This window comes from Ovis aries, chromosome 2 (genome assembly GCF_016772045.2).
Source record: "Ovis aries strain OAR_USU_Benz2616 breed Rambouillet chromosome 2, ARS-UI_Ramb_v3.0, whole genome shotgun sequence".
NCBI classification, from domain to species: Eukaryota; Metazoa; Chordata; class Mammalia; order Artiodactyla; family Bovidae; genus Ovis; species Ovis aries.
In genome coordinates, this window is record NC_056055.1 from 220,431,313 (window position 1) to 220,453,366 (window position 22,054).

Here is a 22,054-nt window from a genome sequence, read left to right on the forward strand (position 1 = left end):
ACAACTCCCTGAGATCTCCCAGGTGGCAGCTGCCTTCCCCAGACAGGTAAGGCCACCCTGCGGGGACCCAGCACCATAGGTGGTGGGAGAGGGCAGGACAGGGTCGGCTGCTTCCCTCGGGCAGCCTGGGGCCTCCTGCAGCTTCTTGGTGCGGGGGTGAGGGAGAGGCTTGGCTCTCTGGAGAATCTGGAAGGGGCAGGGAGCACAGGGTGGCCTCCCGGGCCTCCAAAAGAAGGACAGTGAAGCGTCCACCCCAGACAACGGCCCTTTCCTACCCCCCTGCCTGCCATCGGTCCCCGCCCTGCGTTGGGTGCCACCTGGCCCGGATCGCCCTGGACAGAGAAGAATCTAAGGACTTGTAGATGTAAAACCCGCCAGTCCTGGGCCACCAGGGAGCAGCTGGTCAACCTGACCTCCCTCTCCCCCTCCCCTGGCTCCCACCATCTCTTTGCTCATTTCTTCCTCATCTGAGATGGGCTTTTTCTCTGCATCTCATTTCCTTGTCACTCCTGGGACCTCAGCGTTCTGTCTCCTGGAAACCAAAGTTTGAGCAACAGCCATCAGGGATGGAATGGGCAAAGACAGAAGCAGGGGCAGGGGGCTGGTGGTGGCAGGGCCCTGGGCCCCCGTCTACCCTCGGCCGCCCTTGCAGGCATGCTATCCCATCTCTCCTCCACCGGACCCATCCCCTTAGCCTCACCAGGCCCTGTAGCCCCATTCAGCTGAAAGGAGGTGGGGCAGAGGAGTGGGGGCAAGTCTAGGTTAGGATCTTGGGACATACTGACCACCTGCTTCCCAGGAAGTCTGTTCAGGTGATCTTGGGTGGGGGTGAGGCTGAGTCTGCAGGCTGGAGGGCTGGGATATGTCACTCGCTCTGCTCTCACTGGCCTAACAAAGCAGGAGTGTGTCCTTCGTTTCGAGTACTGCCACATCCCTGTCCTGCTCAGAACCGCATGACTAGCAACAGAGAGCAGTGGAAGCACTCTGGAGCTCTTTGGAGCCCGAACTCCCAGCACAATGGGGCAGCAGTTATAAAGGGAAGATGGGACCCAGGGGACAGCAGGAAACCTAATTCTTCCATGGCCCTAAGAAGGGCCACTCTTTTTATTCTGCAGTTCAGTATTTCTGCTTCAAGAATATTTATTGAGCACCTATTATGTGCTGGGGGGCCTCCTAAGTGGCGCTAGGGTAAAGAACCTGCCAGGCAATGCAGGAGACTCAAGAGGCACAGGTTCAATCCCTGGGTTGAGAAGATCCCCTGGAGGAGGGCATGGCAACCCACTCCAGTATTCTTGACTGGAAAATTCCATGGACAGAGAAGCCTGGTGGGCTACAGCCCATACGGTCTGCCAAGAACTGAACATGACTGAGACGACTTAGCATGCACGGGTACTAGGAGCCGGGGGTTACATAGACAAACGCCTCTAGGTCCTTGACCTTGGGAACCTCATACTTATAAACAGATCCTATCAACATCATGTGGTCAGAGGACCAAGAGAAGCATTTTTTGGCCAGGATGGCTTAGGGTCCCTGAGGACGGGTCTCTTGTCTAACCTGAGGATTCTAGGAAGACATCTTGGAATAAATGAGAGCTAAGTTGAGATCAGAAGAGCTTGGGAGTGTTGGACAAGTGAAGAAAGGTGGGGTGCGCACTGGAAAGGAAAATGAAAGGGAAAAGAAAGGACATGAGGGGAGAGTGAGAAGCAGCATGGAGCGGGCAGGGGTGGCCAGGGCCAGTGAATGGTGTGCTGTTACCAGAAGCAGAGAGGGATGGGGGTGTGCTGGAGGGCAGGAGAGGGAAGGTTTCGGGGTGTGCACCAATGGCTGACTTCGGGGTCTGGGAGTGATGGTGCCCTTCGTTGAGGTGGGGACAGAGGAGCGAGGGAACCAGGAGTGACGGGGGAGACAATGAATTCGAGTTGAGGGAGAAGACATCACATATTCAAACCCAGGGCTGTGCTATGGGCAATGGGGGGTCAGCATGGGCCCCCTACTCCTCCCAGCAGTTCAGGAGGTGCAAGGCTAGAGAGGATCCATCAGAGTGAGGGGGCTGTGGGACAGAGGCATCTGCTCTAACCAGCGTCTACAAGGCAGGAGCAGCTGGCGGGTATCTAGGGGGTACTCTCGCAGTGTGAGTCCACTTCTTGGGATGGCTCTCCCAGATTCCCCTTGCCCACCTCTTCCCTCTTCAGGCTGCTGGAGGTCCCCAATCCTGATTTCTCTCTAGGGAGGCAGAGCGCCAACTTTTGCTCCCCTGAGTCTCCACTGTTCTGATGGACAAGAAGAGCCTCATCTTGTCTGCCCTCTTTTGCTTTTGCTGGTCCCTCCTAGACTCAGAATATCCCTGATGGGACTTTTTTTTAAAAAATTTTTCATTTATTTATTTTGTGTCACACTGCATGGCACATGGGATCTTATTTCCCCAACCAAGGATCGAACCTGTGCCCCCTGCAGTGGAAGTTCAGTCTCAACCCCTGGACCACCAGGGAATTCCCCCAGTGGGACTTTAGAGATCACCTGGTCGTCGACTGCCAACCTCATAGGTGAAGATACACGCCGTGTTCGCACAGCTAGTGAGGGCGGTCTGTTTTGGCAAAAAGAGGGATATGGGCAAAAGCGATGACTGAAATAAAAGGAAACATTTTCTTCATTTGTACCCAAATTGGTTTAGCTGAACAAGGAGTCCTGGGAGCCCTGAGGTCTCCATGGGCTGAGAAATATCTCATGGAGGAGGCCCTGACCCACAGGGATATCAGACAGGACCCAGGCATTAGGTGCTCCTACAGGTGCAGTGCTGGCCATCAGCAGGCGGCCCTAATTTGCTGGAGGGGGCGCTAATCAGAGGCTGGGCAGGAAGATGTCCCCAAATCCCACAATGCCAGGGAGGGGGGGTCACCCTTCAGGAGTCGGAAGAGGGAGTTTACCAGCAGTAAAAGACCAGGTCATTGTTCCAAGGGGTGACTCAGAGTCCAGGTGCAAGGAGAGATTAGATAGATTCCAGCTGTCAGAGCACGGTGGCGGGGGCCACGTGATCTTTCATTCATTATTCATCGGTTCAAGGAGCATTCATGGAGGGCAACTCCAAGCCAGGCTGGGTGGTAGGCTCCGTGGGGAATGGGATGGCCTCCAAACTGGAAGGGAGGGGCAGGAAACCCAGAACAAAAATTACCAGGGACAAGTGGCTATCCTCCCTAGCTCATCAGAATCACTGGGGAGTTTTGAAAGCACCTCTGGCTCACCTCCCCAAAGGCAGAAAATAAAGTGCCCAAGCCTGGGCCCCACTCTGGCCTAATTAAATCAGAATCCTTGGGGGTATGACATAGCTTGCGCATCAGAGCCCCAGTGTTGTTTAAAGCTCCCTTGGTGATTCTGATGTGCACTTGGAGTAGAGAACATAGCTAGAGGTCAAAGGAAAGAGCCATGAAAGACAGCATGGAAGAAGATAGGGGAGAGGTTTCTTCAAGCTCAGTGGGTGGAGGACGGTTCCCAGTGGGAAAGGTTCATTCATTCATTCACTCACTCATGTATTCCCTCATCCATCCACTTAATCACTTTTATCCACAAACTCAGCCAACCACCCAACCACCTGACCATCCACCCACAGACCCACTCAACAAAGTTCCAGCAGAGCTGGAAGCTGGGGATTCAGCACTGAACAAACACGGCCCTACCCAGGTGGGGTCCACATCTTGTGGGCCACCAGAACAGTAATTGAGGGGTGTTTGAGGGTTGGGACTTCCCTTGTGGCTCAGCTGGTAAAGAATCCATCTGCAATGCAAGAAACCTGGGTTGGGAAGATCCCCTGGAGAAGGAAAAGGCTACCCATTCCAGTATTCTGGCCTAGAGAATTCCATGGAATTTAAAGTCCCTGGGGTCGCAAAGAGTTGGACATGACTGAGCGACTTTCACTTTCACTTGAGGGTTGGGGTAGCAAGAAATAGGAAACTGCTGTGTACACTTTTCTATTGCGATAAAACACACAGAACATAAGACTTACCATTTTAACCACTTTAACGCGTACAATTAGGGGACATTCAGTACATTCAAAATTCTGTGCAGCCATCACCGCTGTCTAGTTCCAGAATATTTTCATCATCCCAAATGGAAACTCCACACCCACAAGGGGTTACTTCTCATTCCTCCCTCCCTTCCGCAGCCCCTGGCAACGACTGATCGCTCACTGTCTCTATTGATTTGCTTGTTCTGGTCACTTCATGTAAATGCAGTCACACAAAACGGGGCCATTGTGTCTGGCTTCTTTCACTCGGCATCTTGTTCAAGGTTCACCCACGATGCAGCGTGTATCATGCTTAATTCCTTCTTACGGCTGAGTACTATTCCATTGTGTGGACAGACCACCGTTTGTTGATTTAGTCATCTGTTGATGGACATTTGGGTTCTTTCCACCTTTTGGCTCTTGTGAATAGAGCTGCTATGAAACTTCATGTACAAGTTTTGTTTGAACACCTGTTTTTCTTCAATTCTTTTGAGCATGTATACTTTTCAACCCTTGTTTATTCTTTGCTTAAAAAAAAAACAAACTCTGTATGATATAATATATATTTTTTAGCCAGGCATGACTTTGGTCAAAACTTTTCAGGCAGAAAAATCGTTTGGGGCTGCATCAAGAAGGGCCTTGCCTGCCAGGCTTAGGAGTGGGACCTTTTTTCAGTAGGTGATAGGGAGTCAGGAAAGGTGTTTGAACAAGAGTGACAAGATCAGAGCCAGGTGGGACCACGCCTGGCCACTCAGGGCCCGGGGTGGGGACCTTCTCTCAGAGCCCTGAGCCCTGGAGAAAGGGGAGCTCTCCAGGGCTGGGCTGACAGAGTGGCCTCTGGAAGCCAGGGTTCCCAGGTCCTCTTCTTGCTCCCATTCCACTTCTCCCCTAGGCTCATCCGCCATGACCAAACTGAGCGCCCAAGTCAAAGGCTCCCTCAACATCACCACGCCGGGGGTGCAGATATGGAGGATCGAGGTGAGGATACTGCCTGGTCACAGGGCGGGCTCTGTAGGCCGGGGATGGACTGAGGCGAGGAAGGCTGACTGTCTTCCATCCTGCCCTGCTGGCATGCGAGCCCCTGGTGCCATCCCTGCCCCATCCTCAGGCATCGACCCCTCCTCCTGCTCCTTCCTTTCCCCGCCCTCCTCACATCCACCCTCCTGGTTGGTTTTTTTTGTGCTCTCTTCCTGGCTCTTCCTTTCCCAACTCTCCGTTTGGTTAAAGGGAGGCACGGAAGCTGGGGGTCCTGGGTGGTCAAGCCCTCTGACTTCCGTTCTCTCCTTAGGCCATGCAGATGGTGCCTGTTCCTTCCAACTCTTTTGGCAGCTTCTTTGATGGTGACTGCTATGTAATCCTGGCTGTGAGTGGGGAATGGGCAGGGGAGGGGGCGCAGCAGAGAGCAAAGCTTAGGGCAGCAGCAGGAGGAACCATGAAGCTGGGGGCAATGGGGACTGCTGCCCAGCTTCATCCCAAGATAGTGTTCAGTGGGTGTTCCCAGCCTAGCCGTAGCACCAGAGGGTCAGAGATACAAGAGCCAATTGTTGTCCTTGAACCACTGAGCTCCCAGCTGGGGTGACCCTCTGTGGATGTATAGTCTTGGGGGAGCTTCTGAACTGGTGGGATGTCACCCCACTTTGAGTCCATGTTCCCAAAATCCAGTCAGCTTCATCTGACCGTCTTGGTTTCTTCTGCATCCTGTGTCATTAATGCATTTGTACTTTTACTGATTCACTTTTAAAATTTAAATCTATTTATTTAAAAACTTAACTCGGTGTCATTATCACGAATGGAAAGCAGTGTCCCGTTTCACAAACAGAAAGTAGCTATAAAGTATTTCCATAATCAGGGATTTCCTGGAGGACCGGTGGTTAAGACTCCACACTTCCAGTGCAGAGGACATGGGTTCTATCCCTGGTTAGGGAACTAAGATCCCATATGCTGAGAGGGGTGGACAAAAAAAAATTTCCAAAGTCATTTCACTGTATACTACCAAGTCACCTCCTAGACCTCTGATGGTCTGTGCACATAACTTTGGAAAATGCTGCCGTAGTCCAACCAAGTTATTTCCAAGGCCCAGGGGAAGACACCTGCCCCATGTCTCAGAGGGTCTGAGAGAACTACAACACGATGCAGGGCTCCTGACCGCTCGTCCCTTGAACTTCTCCATGCCAAGCTCCCCTGTGGTGCTGGCCCCGCACGTTCAAGAGACCATTTGAAGCAGAGAGGCGGGGAGAGGGCTGTGGGAGCCCAGGGCCTTGGGTCCACTGGACATGTTCTCTCCCTAGATCCACAAGACAGGCAGCAACCTGTCCTATGACATTCATTACTGGATCGGCCAGGCCTCGTCCCAGGACGAGCAAGGGGCGGCTGCCATCTACACCACACAGATGGATGACTTTCTGAAGGGCCGGGCCGTCCAGCACCGTGAGGTCCAGGGCAACGAGAGTGACACCTTCCGAGGCTACTTCAAGAAGGGCATTGTGTACGGAGGTGCACGCTACAGGCTCGGGAATGGAGCCAGGGCTGGGAGGGACATCTGAGGCTGGGGAGCAGACCTGGGGCTGGAAAGGGAGCCTGAAGCTGTGCAGGGAGCCCATGAAGGTTATTTTTGTTCACCTTTCCATTCCCCACCACGATCTCTCCTGCTGCCCTGTCCTTGGTCTTCAGCCTTGAGTTTGGGAGGAGACACAATTCTGTCTTCAGCATTTCCCCTCTTCCCTTTGCTTCAGTCCTCTGCCTGTCCTTCCATATGGCCCCATTACCATGCACCCACCTTTTGCAGGCTTCTCAGCAGGGCTAGGACTAGGGTGAGGTAAGCGAGACGCCTAGGGTACAAACTCCAAGGAGGCACTCACTGCCAGGGTCATGCAAATGGAGGCGATAGAGCAACCCTGCACGTGCATGGCCCTGAGAGTGAGTGCCTGTTTGGGGTTTGTGCCCCCAAGGCCTCAGGCACCCCTTTACTCCCAGGTCCAGCCCTCAGATGGGCCCTGTGGCAACCAAATCCCCAGGATCTGGGAGGACAGGGGCCTGTCACACCTCCCAGCCCACTCCCTTGGGTCAGTTCACCTCTCTTCACAGGATACGGAAAGGGGGCGTGGCTTCTGGCATGAAGCAAGTGGAGACAAACTCCTATGACATCCAGCGGCTGCTCCACGTCAAGGGCAAGAGGAATGTGGTGGCCGGAGAGGTGGGCATCAACCAGGGCTCAAGGGGCACAGCCTCCTCGCCTCCCATCCACCGCCCTACCTGGGCGGAGGGCAGAGGCTGAGGAGGGGTGAGGGGCAGGGAAGGGGTTGGGGAGAGATTGATGGATGATGGACAAGGTCTGAGTGGGGTCTGTGCCTGCCCCATGGCTCCCCAGGTGGAGATGTCCTGGAAGAGTTTCAACCGTGGGGATGTCTTCCTCCTGGACCTTGGGAAGCTCATCATACAGTGGAATGGGCCAGAGAGTAACCGCATGGAGAGACTGAGGGTAACCCCGCCCTGTGCCCACCCCCCAGATCCCACCCTGCCCCTCCCTGCGCCCTCCAGCACCTGCCTCCCTCCCAAACTGGCCAGGCTGCTGCCACGCCCCCGCCAGTCCCCATTTCCTCAGCGCCCTCTCCCCTGACTGTCCGGGCTGCTCTTTGAAGGTGGATCTGAGTCTCCATGTGCGTGCAGTGAGGTCTGCGTGCTGGAGTCTGCATGCATGCACTGTGGCGGAGCCACTAACGTCTGATGAGTCCTTGCTGTGTGGCAGATGCTGTGCCCAGCACTGGGATCAATGAAATGGGCAGAGCCCTGCCCTTGCTCTGGTGTCCAGTGGGCCATCCAGGAGAGAAGACCAGATGTGAAGGGAATATTGGAGAAGTGAAGGGTGGGGCGTGTGGCTCTCAGGGTTCAGAGGGGTCTAAGAAGGCTTCTGGGAGGAGGGCAGGTGGGGAGGAGAGGGCCCTAAGGCAGGAGAGAGGTGTATGGCAGGCAATCTGCCAGCTCAGACGAAGCCCGAGACGGGGACTTTGGGGGGTTTGGAAAGGAGGGTGGGGGTGTCTCACAGGACGTGCTATGTGGTCAGGAAGCTGTGTGAGAGGGTTGAGGTTTGTTCTCAGTGCCTGGGATGCTGTTGAGGGGCACTCTGACTGCTGAGGGGCGAGGGGAGTGGAGGGGCTGAGGGCACATGCCTAGGTGAGGAAGGGGCTGGGAAGGTGGAATCACAGGACGTATGTCAGGTTGGGGGTGACAAGAGAGGAGAGAGACAGAAGTCAAAGGTTGTGCTTTTTGTGGGGATGGGTGGTGTCCCATTTTCTGAAATGGAAAGATCAGGGAGCAACAGAGTTGGGGAGAAAAGGTTGGGTTTGGGGCATCTTAAAATGGGGCTGTCTTGGGAGCTGGATAAATAGGGCTAGGCTGGAAACAGAAATGTGGGCCTGGCGAGGGGGGGCAGTGGGGTGAAGGGAACAGTGGAGAGGGGAGGGGGCCGGAGTGTAAGGCCGGGAACTGGACAGGAGATGCTGGACTGAGAGAGTGAGCCAGGCTGTGTGTGTGTGTGTGTTTGTGCACATATGTGTGAGCCCATGTGAGGCTTTGTGTGTGTGTGAGTGTGTGAGGGTGTGTGTACATGGCTTTGGGACAAAGAGACAGGACTGTGATCTTCAGGACTCACCTCTCATGCAAAACTTTGAAGCAAAATCACACATTTCATACAATGTCAAAACTGAAGGCCTAGCAAGTTCCACCCCCTCAACCAGACCCCTTCTTGCTCATGAAGAAGACTGCTCTTCCTGAGGTTTTAGCTTGGCTTCCTGACACACGTCTTAAAAGCCTGGTCCCCTCCTTGAAAGGGAAGCGCCGGCCAGGTGCCTCCCTCTTTGGGGCTGCTGGGCTACCCAGATGTGGTTTGGGGTGGCGGATGCTGCCCTATCCACCGCCCCCGCCCCCCGCCAGCCTTCATGCGTCCCGGGGCCTCCCTGCAGGGCATGAACCTGGCCAAGGAGATCCGCGACCAGGAGCGGGGTGGGCGCACCTACGTGGGCGTGGTGGACGGGGAGGACGAGAAGGCCTCACCGCAGCTGATGGAGATCATGAACCACGTGCTGGGCCAGCGGAAGGAGCTGAAGGCCGCCGTGGCCGACACGGTGGTAGAGCCGGCCCTCAAGGCTGCCCTCAAGTTGTACCAGTGAGTGCCCGGCTATGCGGGGCTCCGCCTGGCACAGGGGGTGCCTCCTGGGGGAGGAGACCCCGGGGCGAGTGTCCAGCATCCTCCTTGTCTATGCCGCATCTTTATCCTGCAGTGTGTCTGACTCAGATGGAAAGGTGGTGGTCAGGGAAATCGCCACGCGGCCACTCACACAAGACCTGCTCAGTCACGAGGTGAGAGGGTCCAGGGTGCCCCCAGCCCCAGCTCCCCATCATCCACTGTCCCCTGTCCACGCTCCACCAGGGGCCTGGGGTGGTCGGGATGGGGTCACAAGAGGAAAACGTCTGTGTCTGCAGCTCTCCCAGCCTGCGCCCTCAGGCTCTCGCCCTGTGCTTTCTCTCCCGCCTCCAGGACTGTTATATCCTGGACCAGGGAGGCCTAAAGATCTATGTGTGGAAGGGCAAGAATGCCAACACCCAGGAGAAGAAGGAAGCCATGAACCAGGCACTGGTGGGTCTGGGTGTCCAGGAGGAGAATTTGGAGGAGGGGCAGAGAAGGCCTCCCAGCAGGGAGAGGGCAGTGGGGGCCACAGGCCAGGGGTGGCTCCGGGCCTGACTTAGCTCCGTGGGGGTCATCTTGGGGGTTCTCTGTACCCCAGGAAGCCAACCACCCAGTGACCTCAAGAATTGTCACAAAAAGGGAGCCTCCTCAGGGCTTGCACCTTGAGCTTGGCGCCAAAAAGGGAGGAAGAAACGGAGGCCAGCCTTCTTACAAGAAGCGGGGTGGGTCAGCATAGTGCTGAGGCCAAGTCAGAGTTTGGGGGTCATTGTAGGAGCTGAAGTCAGTAACCCTGAACCGGCTGGGGGTCAACATTGGATTGGGGGTTGGGCTCAAGTTTGGAGATGGAGGCTGGGGTCAGGTTTGGGTCAGATTTGACCTTGGAGTAGGGGATCTGAAGTGGGTTTGGGGGTAAGTGTTAGATTCAGGGTGGAGGTCAGAGTTAGGTTTGAGGTGGAGTCTGGTGTGACCTGGGGTGGGAGTCAGCTGGATTAGGTTTGAGGTCAGCACTGGGACAGCGATTAGAGTCCGGTTTGGGCATGGGGCCAGGGCAGGTTAGTGATAGGTCTGATTGGGGTTATAGCCAGGCTTCGGCTCCTGTTGCGGGGTGGAGGCTGGGGGAAGGACACACCCCAGCCTCCTCCTTCTCTTCCCAGAACTTTATCAAAGCGAAGCAGTACCCACCGAACACACAGGTGGAGCTTCAGAATGACGGGGCCGAGTCAGCTGTCTTTCAGCAGCTCTTCCAGAAGTGGACAGTACCCAACCGGACCACCGGCCTAGGCAAAATCCACACCGTGGGCTCCGTGGGTGAGGGCTGGCCTGAGGCGGGGTGGGTCTGGAAGCGGGCAGTGGGGCCAGGAGAGCGCTGGACCCGCCTCCTGCCCTCCTTCTCGAACACTCCTCTTGTGCACACTTCACTCCTACTCTGGGCTCCCCAGGTGGAGGGGCGTGGACACAAAGGGACTTGGACAAACTCAAGAGTTGTCACAGAAAGGGAGCTGAGAACAACTCACCTTTCATTTGGAGTACTGTTGGGTCTCCTCAGAACCCAAACCCAAACATCTCCAGTCTTCCAGACAATATTTGCTAAGGACAAGCTCCATGCCACGCACCTGGGGGAGGAGAAAATGTCCCTCCCGTGGCTGCTCTGGGAGGCCCCAATGAAACATGAGTCTTACAGGAAGGAGATAGGGTTCTATGTTATAGCTCTGCCGCTGGCTAGCTGTGTGACCTGGGATAAGCTACCGAATCTCTCTAGCCTCAGCTGCCTCATCTGTAGAATTGCAGCTCCCACTCAGGGCTGTTGTGAGGACCTGGGGGAACTCAGCTGGTGACACTGGGTGTCATGATGTCCCCCCTCACTCCAGCCAAGGTGGAACAGGTGAAGTTTGATGCCACGTCCATGCATGTCCAGCCTCAGGTGGCTGCCCAGCAGAAGATGGTGGACGATGGGAGTGGGGAGGTGCAGGTATGACGGGGAGAGAGGCCCGGCCGGGGGGCGGGGTCGGTGGAGCCTGTCCTGGACCTCACACTAGCCTGGTACCGGCCCCAGATGTGGCGCATTGAGAACCTAGAGCTGGTGCCTGTGGATTCCAAGTGGCTCGGCCACTTCTTTGGGGGCGACTGCTACCTGCTGCTCTACACCTACCTCATCGGCGAGAAGCAGCACTACTTGCTGTACATCTGGCAGGTCAGGCCCCACTCCACCCTGCTCAGAGCGCAGCTGCTCAGCCCCACTTCACTACAGCCCTGCCAAGCGGCCATCGCCCTTGTGTTGAGTACCTCGGGTGGTGGGTGTCTTACCCCCTTTCCATTTTGGAACTGCTTTGCCTGGGAGATCCCCCTGATGCTGGGTACCCCGACACACAACCCTTCCCCTTTGGTTCTCTGAGTCTCCTTTCCAACTTCCGTGGCTTTCTGTGCCTTCTCTTCACCCGCTCTGACTGTGAGTTTCTATGTCCAGATGCGAGGGAGCGGGAGATGTTTGGGGGTGCTGGGGGGTGAGTGGGGGGTAGTCACGGTGTTTCCTCAAGAAAGGTGCAGTAAGCGGGAGAGGAGGTTGTGGGTCAGGATGGGTTGGGGTGGACTGAGACTGGAGAAAGATTAGGTGTGGGGCTGGGATCACAGCTGAGGTCTGGGTTGGGGGGTGGATTTTGGTTGTGTTCAGGGTGGGGATTGGTGGGGAAGAAAGTGGGGTTTAGGGCCAGTCAGAATTGGATATGAAGTTAGAACTGAGGGCTGGCCTCACCCCTCCCACCCTGCACATACCCAGGGCAGCCAGGCCGGTCAGGATGAAGTCACAGCCTCCGCCTATCAAGCCGTCATCCTGGACCAGAAGTACAACAATGAACCGGTCCAGATCCGGGTCCCGATGGGCAAGGAGCCGCCTCACCTCATGTCCATCTTCAAGGGACGCATGGTGGTCTACCAGGTGTGGCAGTGAGGTGGGGTGGGCTCCAAGAAACAGGGGAGAGGACGTGGGGTGGGGGACAGGGCTAGGGGGCAGCCCACTCTTCCTGGGAGGGAACTGTTTGAGGCTCCATCACCTATGTGCAATGGAAATAGAAATAACTATTCAATGTTTTTAAAAATTCATTTAATAAACAATTAGCATGTATAAGACTATTACTCTCCACACCCCAACTCCTCTTTAGATGAAAAAAAGAAGTTATTTTGGATAGATTTGCCGAATGATGAACCTAAGGTGCACTGACACCTTTTTTTTTTTAACTTTTTATTTGTATCAGCGTGTAGCCAATTAACAATGTTGTGATAGTTTCAGGTGAATAGCAAAGGGACTCAGCCACACATATACATGTATTCATTCTTTCCCAAATTCCCCTCCCATCCAGGCTGCCAAATAACATGGAGCAGACTTCCCTGTTGAAATAGCCATCTCTTGCATTCCTTTAGCAATAACCTATTTACTGAACACTTACTAAGTACACAGCCCTCTGCAAAGCACTGAGGGGGAGAAGAATGCCATGCTAATGCTGTTTACCATTTTGCTGAACAAGCAGTGAATCAACAGTCCAAGGCAGTGTGTGCTTCAGTTCCGTTCAATTCAGTTGCTCAGTCATGTCTGACTCTTTGCTACCCCATGGATTGCAGCACGCCAGGCCTCCCTGTCCATCACCAGATTCTGATGTTTACTCAAACTCATGTCCATTGAGTCGGTGTCGTCCTCTTCTCCTCCTTCCTTCAATCTTTCTCAGCATCAAGGTATTCTTAAAGGAGTCAGTTCTTTGTATCAAGTGGCCAAAGTATTGGAGCTTCAAATTCAGCATCAGTCCTTCCAATGAATATTCAGCGCTGATTTCCTTTAGGATTGATTGGTTTGATCTCCTTGCTGTCCAAGGGACTCTCAAGAGTCTTCTCTAATACCACAGTTCAAAAGCATTGATTTTTCAGTGCTCAGCCTTCTTTATAGTCCAACTCTCACATCCGTACATGACCACTGGAAAAACCATTGCTTTGACTAGACGGACCTTAGTTGGCAAAGTAATGTCTTTGCTTTTCAATATGCTATCTAGGTTGGTCATAGCTTTTCTTCCAAGGAGCAAGCATCTTTTAATTTCATGGCTCCAGTCACCATCTGCAGTGATTTTGGAGCCCCCCAAAATAAAGTCTGACACTGTTTCCACTGTTTCCCATCTATTTCCCATGAAGTGATGGAACTGGATGCCATGATCTTAGTTTTCTGAATGTTGAGTTTTAAGCCAACTTTTTCACTCTTCTCTTTCACATTCATCAAGAGGCTCTTTAATTCTTCTTCGCTTTCTACCATAAGGGTGGTATCATCTGCATACCTGAGGTTATTGATATTTCTCCTGACAATCTTGATTCCAGCTTGTGCTTCATCTAGTCCAGCATTTCTGATGATGTATTCTGCATAGAAGTTAAATAAGCAGGATGACAATATACAGACTTGACATACTCCTTTCCCAATTTGAAACCAGTCTGTTGTTCCATGTGTGCTTAAATGCCAGAAATACGCTGCATTCAAAGGGGCATGTGAATACAGTGATCAGTGAACAGGCATAGAGTCCATGGTGGAAAGAGGGTTGGGAGGAGATTTTGGCATTGGGGGGGGGTCAGAGCTCAGCGGGGGTCAAATGAGGGCGATGCAGAGGCATAGCCAGGACAAAGGCCCAAGGGAAAGGCCCTGTGGGGAACCATGAGAAGCTTGGCTGAGCTAAATGGAGGGTTTGGAGAGAGCTGAGAGTGACCCTGGAAAGGCAGGTTGCCTCCTCATGTGAGGCCTCAAATGACCCTCTGAAAGCTGGGCTCTGGTCTGTAGACCTAGAATGGTTCTAGTCTGAACCAAGCTGTCAGGCAGGGGAGTGCCCGTGACCAAAGCAATGTTTTGGGAAGACTAGTCAGGTGATGGTGTATCAGATGGCCACCTTTGCTAAGTTACTCCCGCCTGTCTCTCCCTGTAGGGAGGCACATCCCGGGCCAACAACGTGGAGCCTGTGCCCTCCACCCGGCTATTCCAGGTCAGAGGAACCAGCACCAACAACACCAAGGCCTTTGAGGTCCCACCCCGGGCCGCTTCCCTCAACTCCAACGATGTCTTCATCCTCAAGACTCAGTCCTGCTGCTATTTGTGGTGTGGGAAGGTGTGTGCAGAGTTGAGTGGCTCCCCCCGCCCCCCCATAGGTCCCGCCTCCTGGTTTCTCAGTTGCCTCTGGCCCCGCCTCCCGCCTCCTCAACACTGAATCTGCCCCGTGTCTGAGTAGGTCTTTCTCACTCTGTTTGTCTCTGGTGACTCCTGTCTGTCCCTGTGTTGGCCCGTCTTCATGTTTTTTTAAACCCTCGCCTGAGATCACCACGCGCACCGTGCTGTATTTATGCATGGCTGCGCTGGGTCTTCACTGCCGCACGCGGGCTGCTGTCCAGTTGTGGTGCACAGGCTTCCCACGGCAGTGGCGTCTTTTGCACAGGCTCTAGGTGCACGGGCTTCAGCAGTTGCAGCCCTGGGGCTCAGCAGTTGTGACCTGATGGCTCTAGGGCTTGAGGGCTTCAATGGTTGTGGCACGGAGGATCATTAGTTGTGGCTCTTGGGCTCCAGAGCTCAAGTGCAGTAGTTGTGGTGCATGTGGCGTGTGGGATCTTTCTGGACCAAAATTTGAATCTGCAGTCCCTGCTTTGACAGGCAGATTCTTATCCACGATGCCACCAAGGAAGTCCATTAAAAAAAATATATATTTATTTACTTATTTGACTATGCTGGATCTTAGTTGCAACATGTGGGCTCTAGGTCCCTGATCAGGGATCAAACCCAGGCCCCCTGCATTTCAAGCAGAGTCTTAGCCACTGGACTGCCAGGGAAGTCTCCTGTCTTTATGTCTTGGGCTCTCTCACTCCCCCTGTGTGTGCCAGTTGCTACCTCCCCCTTTATCTCTGTCTTGAGGCTCAGTCTCTTGGAGGCCTCCGCCTCACTGGGAGGGCAGTCTCCCTGGTCTCCTCTGCCGTCCTTTGGAGCATCAGGGATGCTGGGCTGTGTGCACAGGGCCTTGATCCAGGAGAGCCTCTCAGGCCCGGGAGCTCCAGGCCAGTGAATGTGGTGGAAGGAGGGGGAGGCGGGGCACTGGAGGTGGACTCCCCCAGCACAGCCACCCCCTCTTTTGCCAGGGTTGCAGCGGGGATGAGCGGGAGATGGCCAAGATGGTTGCTGACACTGTCTCCCGGACAGAGAAGCAAGTGGTGGTGGAGGGGCAGGAGCCGGCCAACTTCTGGATGGCCCTGGGTGGGAAGGCCCCCTATGCCAGCACCAAGAGGTAATTCCCAGGTCCCTCGACCTCCAGCTCACCTTCTGAGGCTGGAGAGCCTCCCAGCACCTCTACCCGCATCACCCAGAGCCTGCAGCAGGCACGGATTGAGGACTCTGTGTGTTGGGCTCACAGGGCTACCAGATGAGGAAGGGGCATCCGGGGCTCTGGGAGCCTCTTGGCACAGGGGCTGTGTCTATGCTATTTACTGTGAAATTCCTAGGGCCTGGGGTGGATATTTCCTGTAAAGGGAGTGCACACCCAGAGGAGGCAGCTCAAAGAGAGGGGTGGGACTCTAGGTGTGCCCTTTGGGAGGAAGATGCCAGGGTCCCATCAGCCACTGTCCTCCCATGCTGCCACAGGACCAGATGCTGAGGAACACAAGTTTTAAGCCTATTTTTCTGAAGAAGGTCCATGGTCCACCATTTCCTCAGTTCAAAAGCAAAAGGCCATGTATTATATTAGCAGCAAGAGCGATAGAAGAAAGATATTTGAAAGAACTTCCTAACAGGACTATAGAAGAGCCCACTGAAATGCTTGTCCTGGGAGAGTAGTGGGAATTTCTCCTTTGGAGGGCTCCTGGACTCTTGGTAGGATGGGGGACTTTTGGTGTGATCAGAAGAAAGAGCATTTTCCTAGGAGATGAGCTTTCTGACACAATTTCCTTTCCGCCTTGCAGGCTGCAGGAGGAAAGCTTGGTCATCACTCCCCGGCTCTTTGAATGTTCCAACCAGACTGGGCGCTTCCTGGCCACAGAGATCCCTGACTTCAATCAGGATGACTTGGAAGAGGATGATGTTTTCCTGCTAGATGTCTGGGACCAGGTAGTTTTGAGGCCTGGGGACCTCTGTTCCGACCACCCTAATCCCCAGGGCCAAGAAATAGTGGCTTTAAGGATAGGTAAGGTTTGATGTTTTCTTGGCTTCCATATACATTCTCTCTGAGATTGGGGTTACGAACAGCAGGAGCATAAGAGAGAAGAAGGCAGGTCGGAGAGGAGGATGCCCAGTGGGGCTGCAAGGTGTGACATGTACTTCTCCCAAAGTCCAGTTGATTTCATGAGGCAGAGGAGTTTCTGGGGGTCTTTGGCTCTGAAGAGGCTGGGAGTCACACATCTGCAGAATATCGAAGTAGAGGGCATCTGTCCAACCCCAATTTCCAGAGGCAAAGTTAAGGCTGGATGGGGCCTGCCCAAGGTCAGAGTCCACAGCAGGATGTCTGACCCTGGGTGAGCCGAGGGAGGGCAGGGGAGACTGACTGTGGGATGCTCCACAGGTCTTTTTCTGGATTGGGAAGAATGCCAATGAGGACGAGAAGAAAGCCGCAGCCACCACAGTGCAAGAATATCTCAAGACCCACCCCAGCGGCCGGGACCTTGAGACCCCCATAATTGTGGTGAAGCAAGGGCACGAGCCACCCACCTTCACAGGCTGGTTCCTGGCTTGGGATCCCTTCAAGTGGAATGTGAGTGGCCCCAGCCCACCTGGTCCTCCCACCCCAGCACATCCTTCATGGCACATGCAAGGAGGCCAGGGTACACTCCTGGGTTTTTCTGTTCATTGGGATAGATGACCTGTGATGTATTTGTAAAGGGGCTTGAAGAGACTTAGAATGGACAGTAAGGCTGCAGGAAGACTATGAGGCCCCCTGGTAAGGGAGAGGGAAGGAAGTCCATCAAAAATCTAGGCTAATGACAGTGTCTTGCTTGTACACTAGATTTAGCTCAAAGCTCCTGGACATTATTGGGAAGAGCTGTACTGATTATTTAAATGCAAATGAATTGAAATTAAGCAAAATCAAAGAATTGATTTCTCACGTTTCTCACTAGTCATGTGTGGCTGGTGGTTGCCATACTGGACAGCACAGAAAAAGAACGTCCATCATCATTGCGGAAACTTCTATGAGATGGCATTGGCGGGTCCTCCAAACACATCAGTTCTACATGTCTAAATATGTGTCTTCTAGCACTAAATTCTAAGCAAAATGGGTCCTATACGTGGTCCTGACCTGAGGAACAATGAAGTAGACTTCCACAGAATTTTCCTAAACAGGCCCCAGAGAGAAGCAGAGGGCAGGTCCTCAAAATGGAAAAGGCAATGGCAACCCACTCCAGTATTATTGCCTGGAAAATCCCGTGGACAGAGGAGTCTGGCAGGCTACAGTCCATGGGGTCGAAAAGAGTAGGACACGACTTAGTGACTAAACCACAAATCACAGTGAAGGTTTTCTGCAGGAAGAAGGAAAGCTAAGGTAGAATGAGTGTTGCCCTGGTGGCTTTGGGTACACAAAATTGGCACAACAGCTGAGGTTAGGGAAATCGAGAGCTGAATTTTCTCGAATGCATTGAAAAAATTCAGTGTTTGATGAGCTAAGTTAAGTCTTGATGATGGATCCCAACAAATCTCAAGTCTGCACACCTAGATGTGTCCAGAACTTCTCAAATCCAGGTCAGTGTCCCACATCGACAACTCTGGCAGCTCTTCCCCCCATCAGATCTGTGCTGGCTTCTTTCTCAGACTCATTCATTCATTCATTTACTCACTAGTTCGTGCTATCAGCATACCTGGAACTCATAATGTGGCATGCTTGCTGCCAAGTCCTGGGATGCGGAGATGGGGCTCCCCATGGAGCCAAGGTCCCCTCTATTCCTTTCACTCTTCTGTGACAGTGTCCCCTCCAGGCTCTGAGGGGAGCTCCCCAGTTCTCCAGGACCCCTGAGTCCCCCACAGTATGGGTACGGTTTCCAAGGCTACGTGCAGCTTCTTAAACTCAGAGGGTGGGGAAAGATCATACTCTCCATCTCCGTGGTGGGCTGAGCGAGGCAAATAGCCCCTTGCCCCAGCCAGTTACCTGTCAGCCCTTCATGCTCATCCTTACCATCCAACCTCGTTTTCCAGGGACAGCCTCCAGCCTCCCCCTGAGTCCCCCTTCCCCTTCTCATTGCCCCTCGGCCCTAGAGCAGCCTTCTTTCAATGCCTGAAGGAAAATGGTCCTGTCTCCTCTGCTGAAACCCAGGTCTAATTTGTCATTTACTTTATATGCAGAACTCCAAATCCTATGAGGACCTGAAGGCGGAGCTTGGAAACTCTGGGGACTGGAGCCAGATCACTGCTGTGAGTATGGGGCAGGCGGCAGGGGCCCCCACAGTGTCCACTGACGGTGGTCAGACCCATGAAAGCTGAGAAAGCTCCAGAGAAGGTGCCAGGGTCTTCTGCTTTCTTTCCATCGTTTTCTCCTTCTCCTGGAAGTTCTTCTTGTTATTTAACTTCAATGTCTCACGCGGATTTGTCTCCTCCATTCCCTAGTGAAATGGTTCCCAAATTTTATCATGTGTAAGAGTCTGGGTGATGGGGAACTTGGGGGTGGGGGAAGCATATTGAAATGAAGATTCTGGGACTTCCCTGGTGGTACAGTGGTTAGGACTCCATGCTTCCACTGCAGGAGGCACAGGTTCGATCCCTGCTCAGGAAACTAAGATCCCACAAGCTGTGTGCCCCTCATCCACAAAGAAGGAAATCCCAAAGTCCCATTTCCTGAAATTCTGGTTGTAGAATTGGGTTGAGATCCATTAATATGTGTTTTTCACAAAGGGCCCAGGTAATTTGATCCAGTTAGTCCTCAGACCATGCTTGGATAAGTAATAATTTCTCTGCTGTCATCACCCTTCCCCAGGTAGAAAAACCTTCTTCAATCTTTCAGTTAGTTCATAGAAATATGTTCAGCCTACAGGCTTAGAATGTGGAAATATGAAATCAAAGATGTTCACAGGCTTGCAGGGGAGATAAGACCAAGTAGACTTTGCAGAATTGTGGCCAGTATGTGAGAGCAATTCCCCAAGCACACCGGGGTTATCAGCAGATAACATGTGGATTCCTCAGACCCACCCACAGCCTGGGAACCCCATGGCACTCAACTAATCCTTCTTGGTTGACTGATGGTACAGGCAGGAAAGTGTAGGTAGTTAGGTCAAGGCTAAGAGAATTTATGGTTGACAGTTCCATATCAGATAAGAGAAAGAAGGTCATAAATGTCCAAGGTAGACCTCGAACATTAGGGGTAGCCATAGAGAAGTTTATAAGTCATAGAACAAAACAGTTTTGTTTACCTGTTTTTCAAAGCTGGTCAACCAGCTTTTGGCTGAATATAGACCTCCAAGCTTTAGCTTGTGGATCCTGTCCAGAATGCCGTATTCTTATGAAGAGGGTATGTATATATATGTGGACAGTGGGAGGCAGGGGTCATGGAACGCTTATATTTTTTTTGGTCACACTGCGTAGCTTGAGGGATCATAGTTCCCTGACCAGGGATTGAATGTGGGCCCTCAGCAGCAAACGTGCTGGGTCCTCACCCCTTGACTGCCAAGGAACTCCATAGAGGGCTTCTTGAAGGTTCCCTAGGGTCATTGTTGACTTCAGAGAAAAATGCAGCCTGGGAGGCAGCCACAAACCAGCTGAAGTAACAATGTTTTCTTCCCTAGGAGCTCACAAGCTCTAAACCGGATGTGTTCAATGCTAACAGCAACCTCAGCTCCGGACCTCTACCCATCTTTCCCTTGGAGCAGCTGGTGAACAAGCCCATAGAGGAGCTTCCTGAGGGCGTGGATCCCAGCCGAAGGGAGGTGGGTCAGAGCCTGATTTAGTCAGAGATTTTTTCTTGAAAGATGAATGGGAATTATTCAGGCAGAGTGGGATATTCTTGGAGAAGGGAAAAGTATCTATGGAAGCCCAGAAGTAGGATGTAAACACAGCTTGGGTGAAAGGGCAAGGTGGCCAGAGCAAGGGGTGTGTGGAGCTGGGGAGGGGCAGCTGCTGGGTGGAGGGGGCACTGGGCAGCACCTTTTTTTGTCAGGATGGGAAGGGTGGTGTCCATCCTAAAAGTCAAGGGGAACTATTATGGGTGAAGCAAGGGAATGGCCATCAGGTTTACATTTTCCAAAGCCCACTCTAGTTGCTTAGTGAAGAATGGACTTGCTAAGTCTCCTTTAGTCGTGTCTGACTCTTTGTGACCCTGTGGACTGTAGCCTGTCAGGCTCCTCTGTTCATGGGATTCTCTAGGCAAGAATACTGGAGTGTGTTGCCATGCCCTCCTCCAGGGGATCTTCCCAACTCAGGGATTGAACCCATGTCTCTTATACCTCCTGCACTGGCAGGCAGGTTCTTTACCACTAGCCCCATCTGGGAAACCCAAGAATGGGTGCGGATGGGTGGAGATGGTTTAGAGAAATATTTAGGTTAAATCAGCAACACTTGGTAATGACTGGATAAAGGTCATGAGATGGGGGGTAATTGTGTCATTTTCTGAGGTTAAAAAAAACCCTGGGTCACACCCAGCTTAAGACAGGGACAATCATGAGTTTAGTGGCACCAGGGAGACATCCAGGTTGAAATATCACTATATGTATGGTGGGCTGGCAATTCAGAGGCGTGCCAGGGAGGAGACTAGTCAGCACAGGGTCCCTCAGGTAGAGCAGCTGCTGTCTGTGTGGACCACTTGGGGGAGAGAGTTTGGCAAGCAAGAAGGGCATGTTTTAGAAAAACACATTTCTAATATTCATTCTCTCATGAAGATCCAAAATAGACTGCAAATCTAGCTTGAGAGGGTATTGAGAGAAAATTTACCCTGTGTACAATAAACCATAAAGAAGCCTTAGAAATGAATTAAGGAACCTATAGATGTGAGTTGGCTATTTCCTCCAGGAACATCTGTTATGGGTTTGGGCCCAATATATGCATAAGGGTATTGTTTCTAGAACATTTGCATCCTCCTGTTACCTTGAGACCCCTTTATGTATTACCTGTGTCTTCACTGTAATATTGGGATGATCCTAATAGCATGTATTATTCTTAATAATATTATAAATATTATTTCCCCAGCTCTTGGTACATAGGAAGTGTTCTGTATGTGTAAGCTGTTATTGTCATTGCTTGTTTTACACCTGAGAAAACTCAGATCCAGAGCAAGGAAGTGACTTTCCCAGTTAGTAGCCAAGTCAGAGCAAGACTCAGGTCTTCTGAGTCCCACTCTTACTGTCATATCACATAACACAGAGAAAGTATTTCTAAAGGGAAGGGCAGCCAATATTATTGGGCCAGGTGATTAAAAGGAGGCTAAATAATGACAATGTACTTTGTTGGTAAGGCTGTGAACAACATATATTATTTTGCTGTGAGGGCAGAATGTTACCACCCCTGTAGAGGGGAATTTTGCAATATCTAATAAAATATGCATTAGCTTTTTTTAAGATCACTAAATAGATCACTAATTTTGAATATAAGAAACAGAATCAAGACAACTCCACCATGGTAGAAGCGGTCAGTCGCGTCCGACTCTTTGCATCCTCATGAATCACAGCACGCCAGGGCTCCCTGTCCATCACCAACTCCCAGAGTTTACCCAAACTCATGTCCATGAGTTGGTGATGCCATGCAATCATCTCATCCTCTGTGGTCCCCTTCTCCTCCTGCCCTCAATCCCTCCCAGCATCAGGGTCTTTTCCAGTGAGTCAACTCTTCGCATGAGGTGGCTAAAGTATTGGAGTTTCAGCTTCAGCATCAGTCCTTCCAATGAACACCCAGGTCTGATCTCCTTTAGGATGGACTG

General features: G+C 52.5%; 1 protein-coding gene across 1 annotated transcript in view; it reads left to right on the top strand.

The window, feature by feature from the left end:
* Nucleotides 1–22,054, top strand: part of VIL1 (villin 1) — a 23,962-nt gene continuing 1,908 nt past the window's right edge. Inside the window, exons 1-19 of the mRNA XM_027965183.3 lie at nt 1–46; nt 4,890–4,975; nt 5,286–5,360; nt 6,286–6,482; nt 7,082–7,190; nt 7,365–7,475; nt 8,956–9,158; nt 9,274–9,352; nt 9,531–9,629; nt 10,334–10,487; nt 11,048–11,148; nt 11,233–11,370; nt 11,953–12,111; nt 14,123–14,302; nt 15,318–15,463; nt 16,134–16,278; nt 16,730–16,918; nt 18,499–18,567; nt 19,932–20,072. Of these exons, the coding sequence (XP_027820984.1) occupies nt 4,901–4,975; nt 5,286–5,360; nt 6,286–6,482; nt 7,082–7,190; nt 7,365–7,475; nt 8,956–9,158; nt 9,274–9,352; nt 9,531–9,629; nt 10,334–10,487; nt 11,048–11,148; nt 11,233–11,370; nt 11,953–12,111; nt 14,123–14,302; nt 15,318–15,463; nt 16,134–16,278; nt 16,730–16,918; nt 18,499–18,567; nt 19,932–20,072 (2,370 nt within the window). The 5' untranslated portion in view covers nt 1–46; nt 4,890–4,900. The remainder of the gene's footprint in view (nt 47–4,889; nt 4,976–5,285; nt 5,361–6,285; nt 6,483–7,081; nt 7,191–7,364; nt 7,476–8,955; nt 9,159–9,273; nt 9,353–9,530; nt 9,630–10,333; nt 10,488–11,047; nt 11,149–11,232; nt 11,371–11,952; nt 12,112–14,122; nt 14,303–15,317; nt 15,464–16,133; nt 16,279–16,729; nt 16,919–18,498; nt 18,568–19,931; nt 20,073–22,054) is intronic.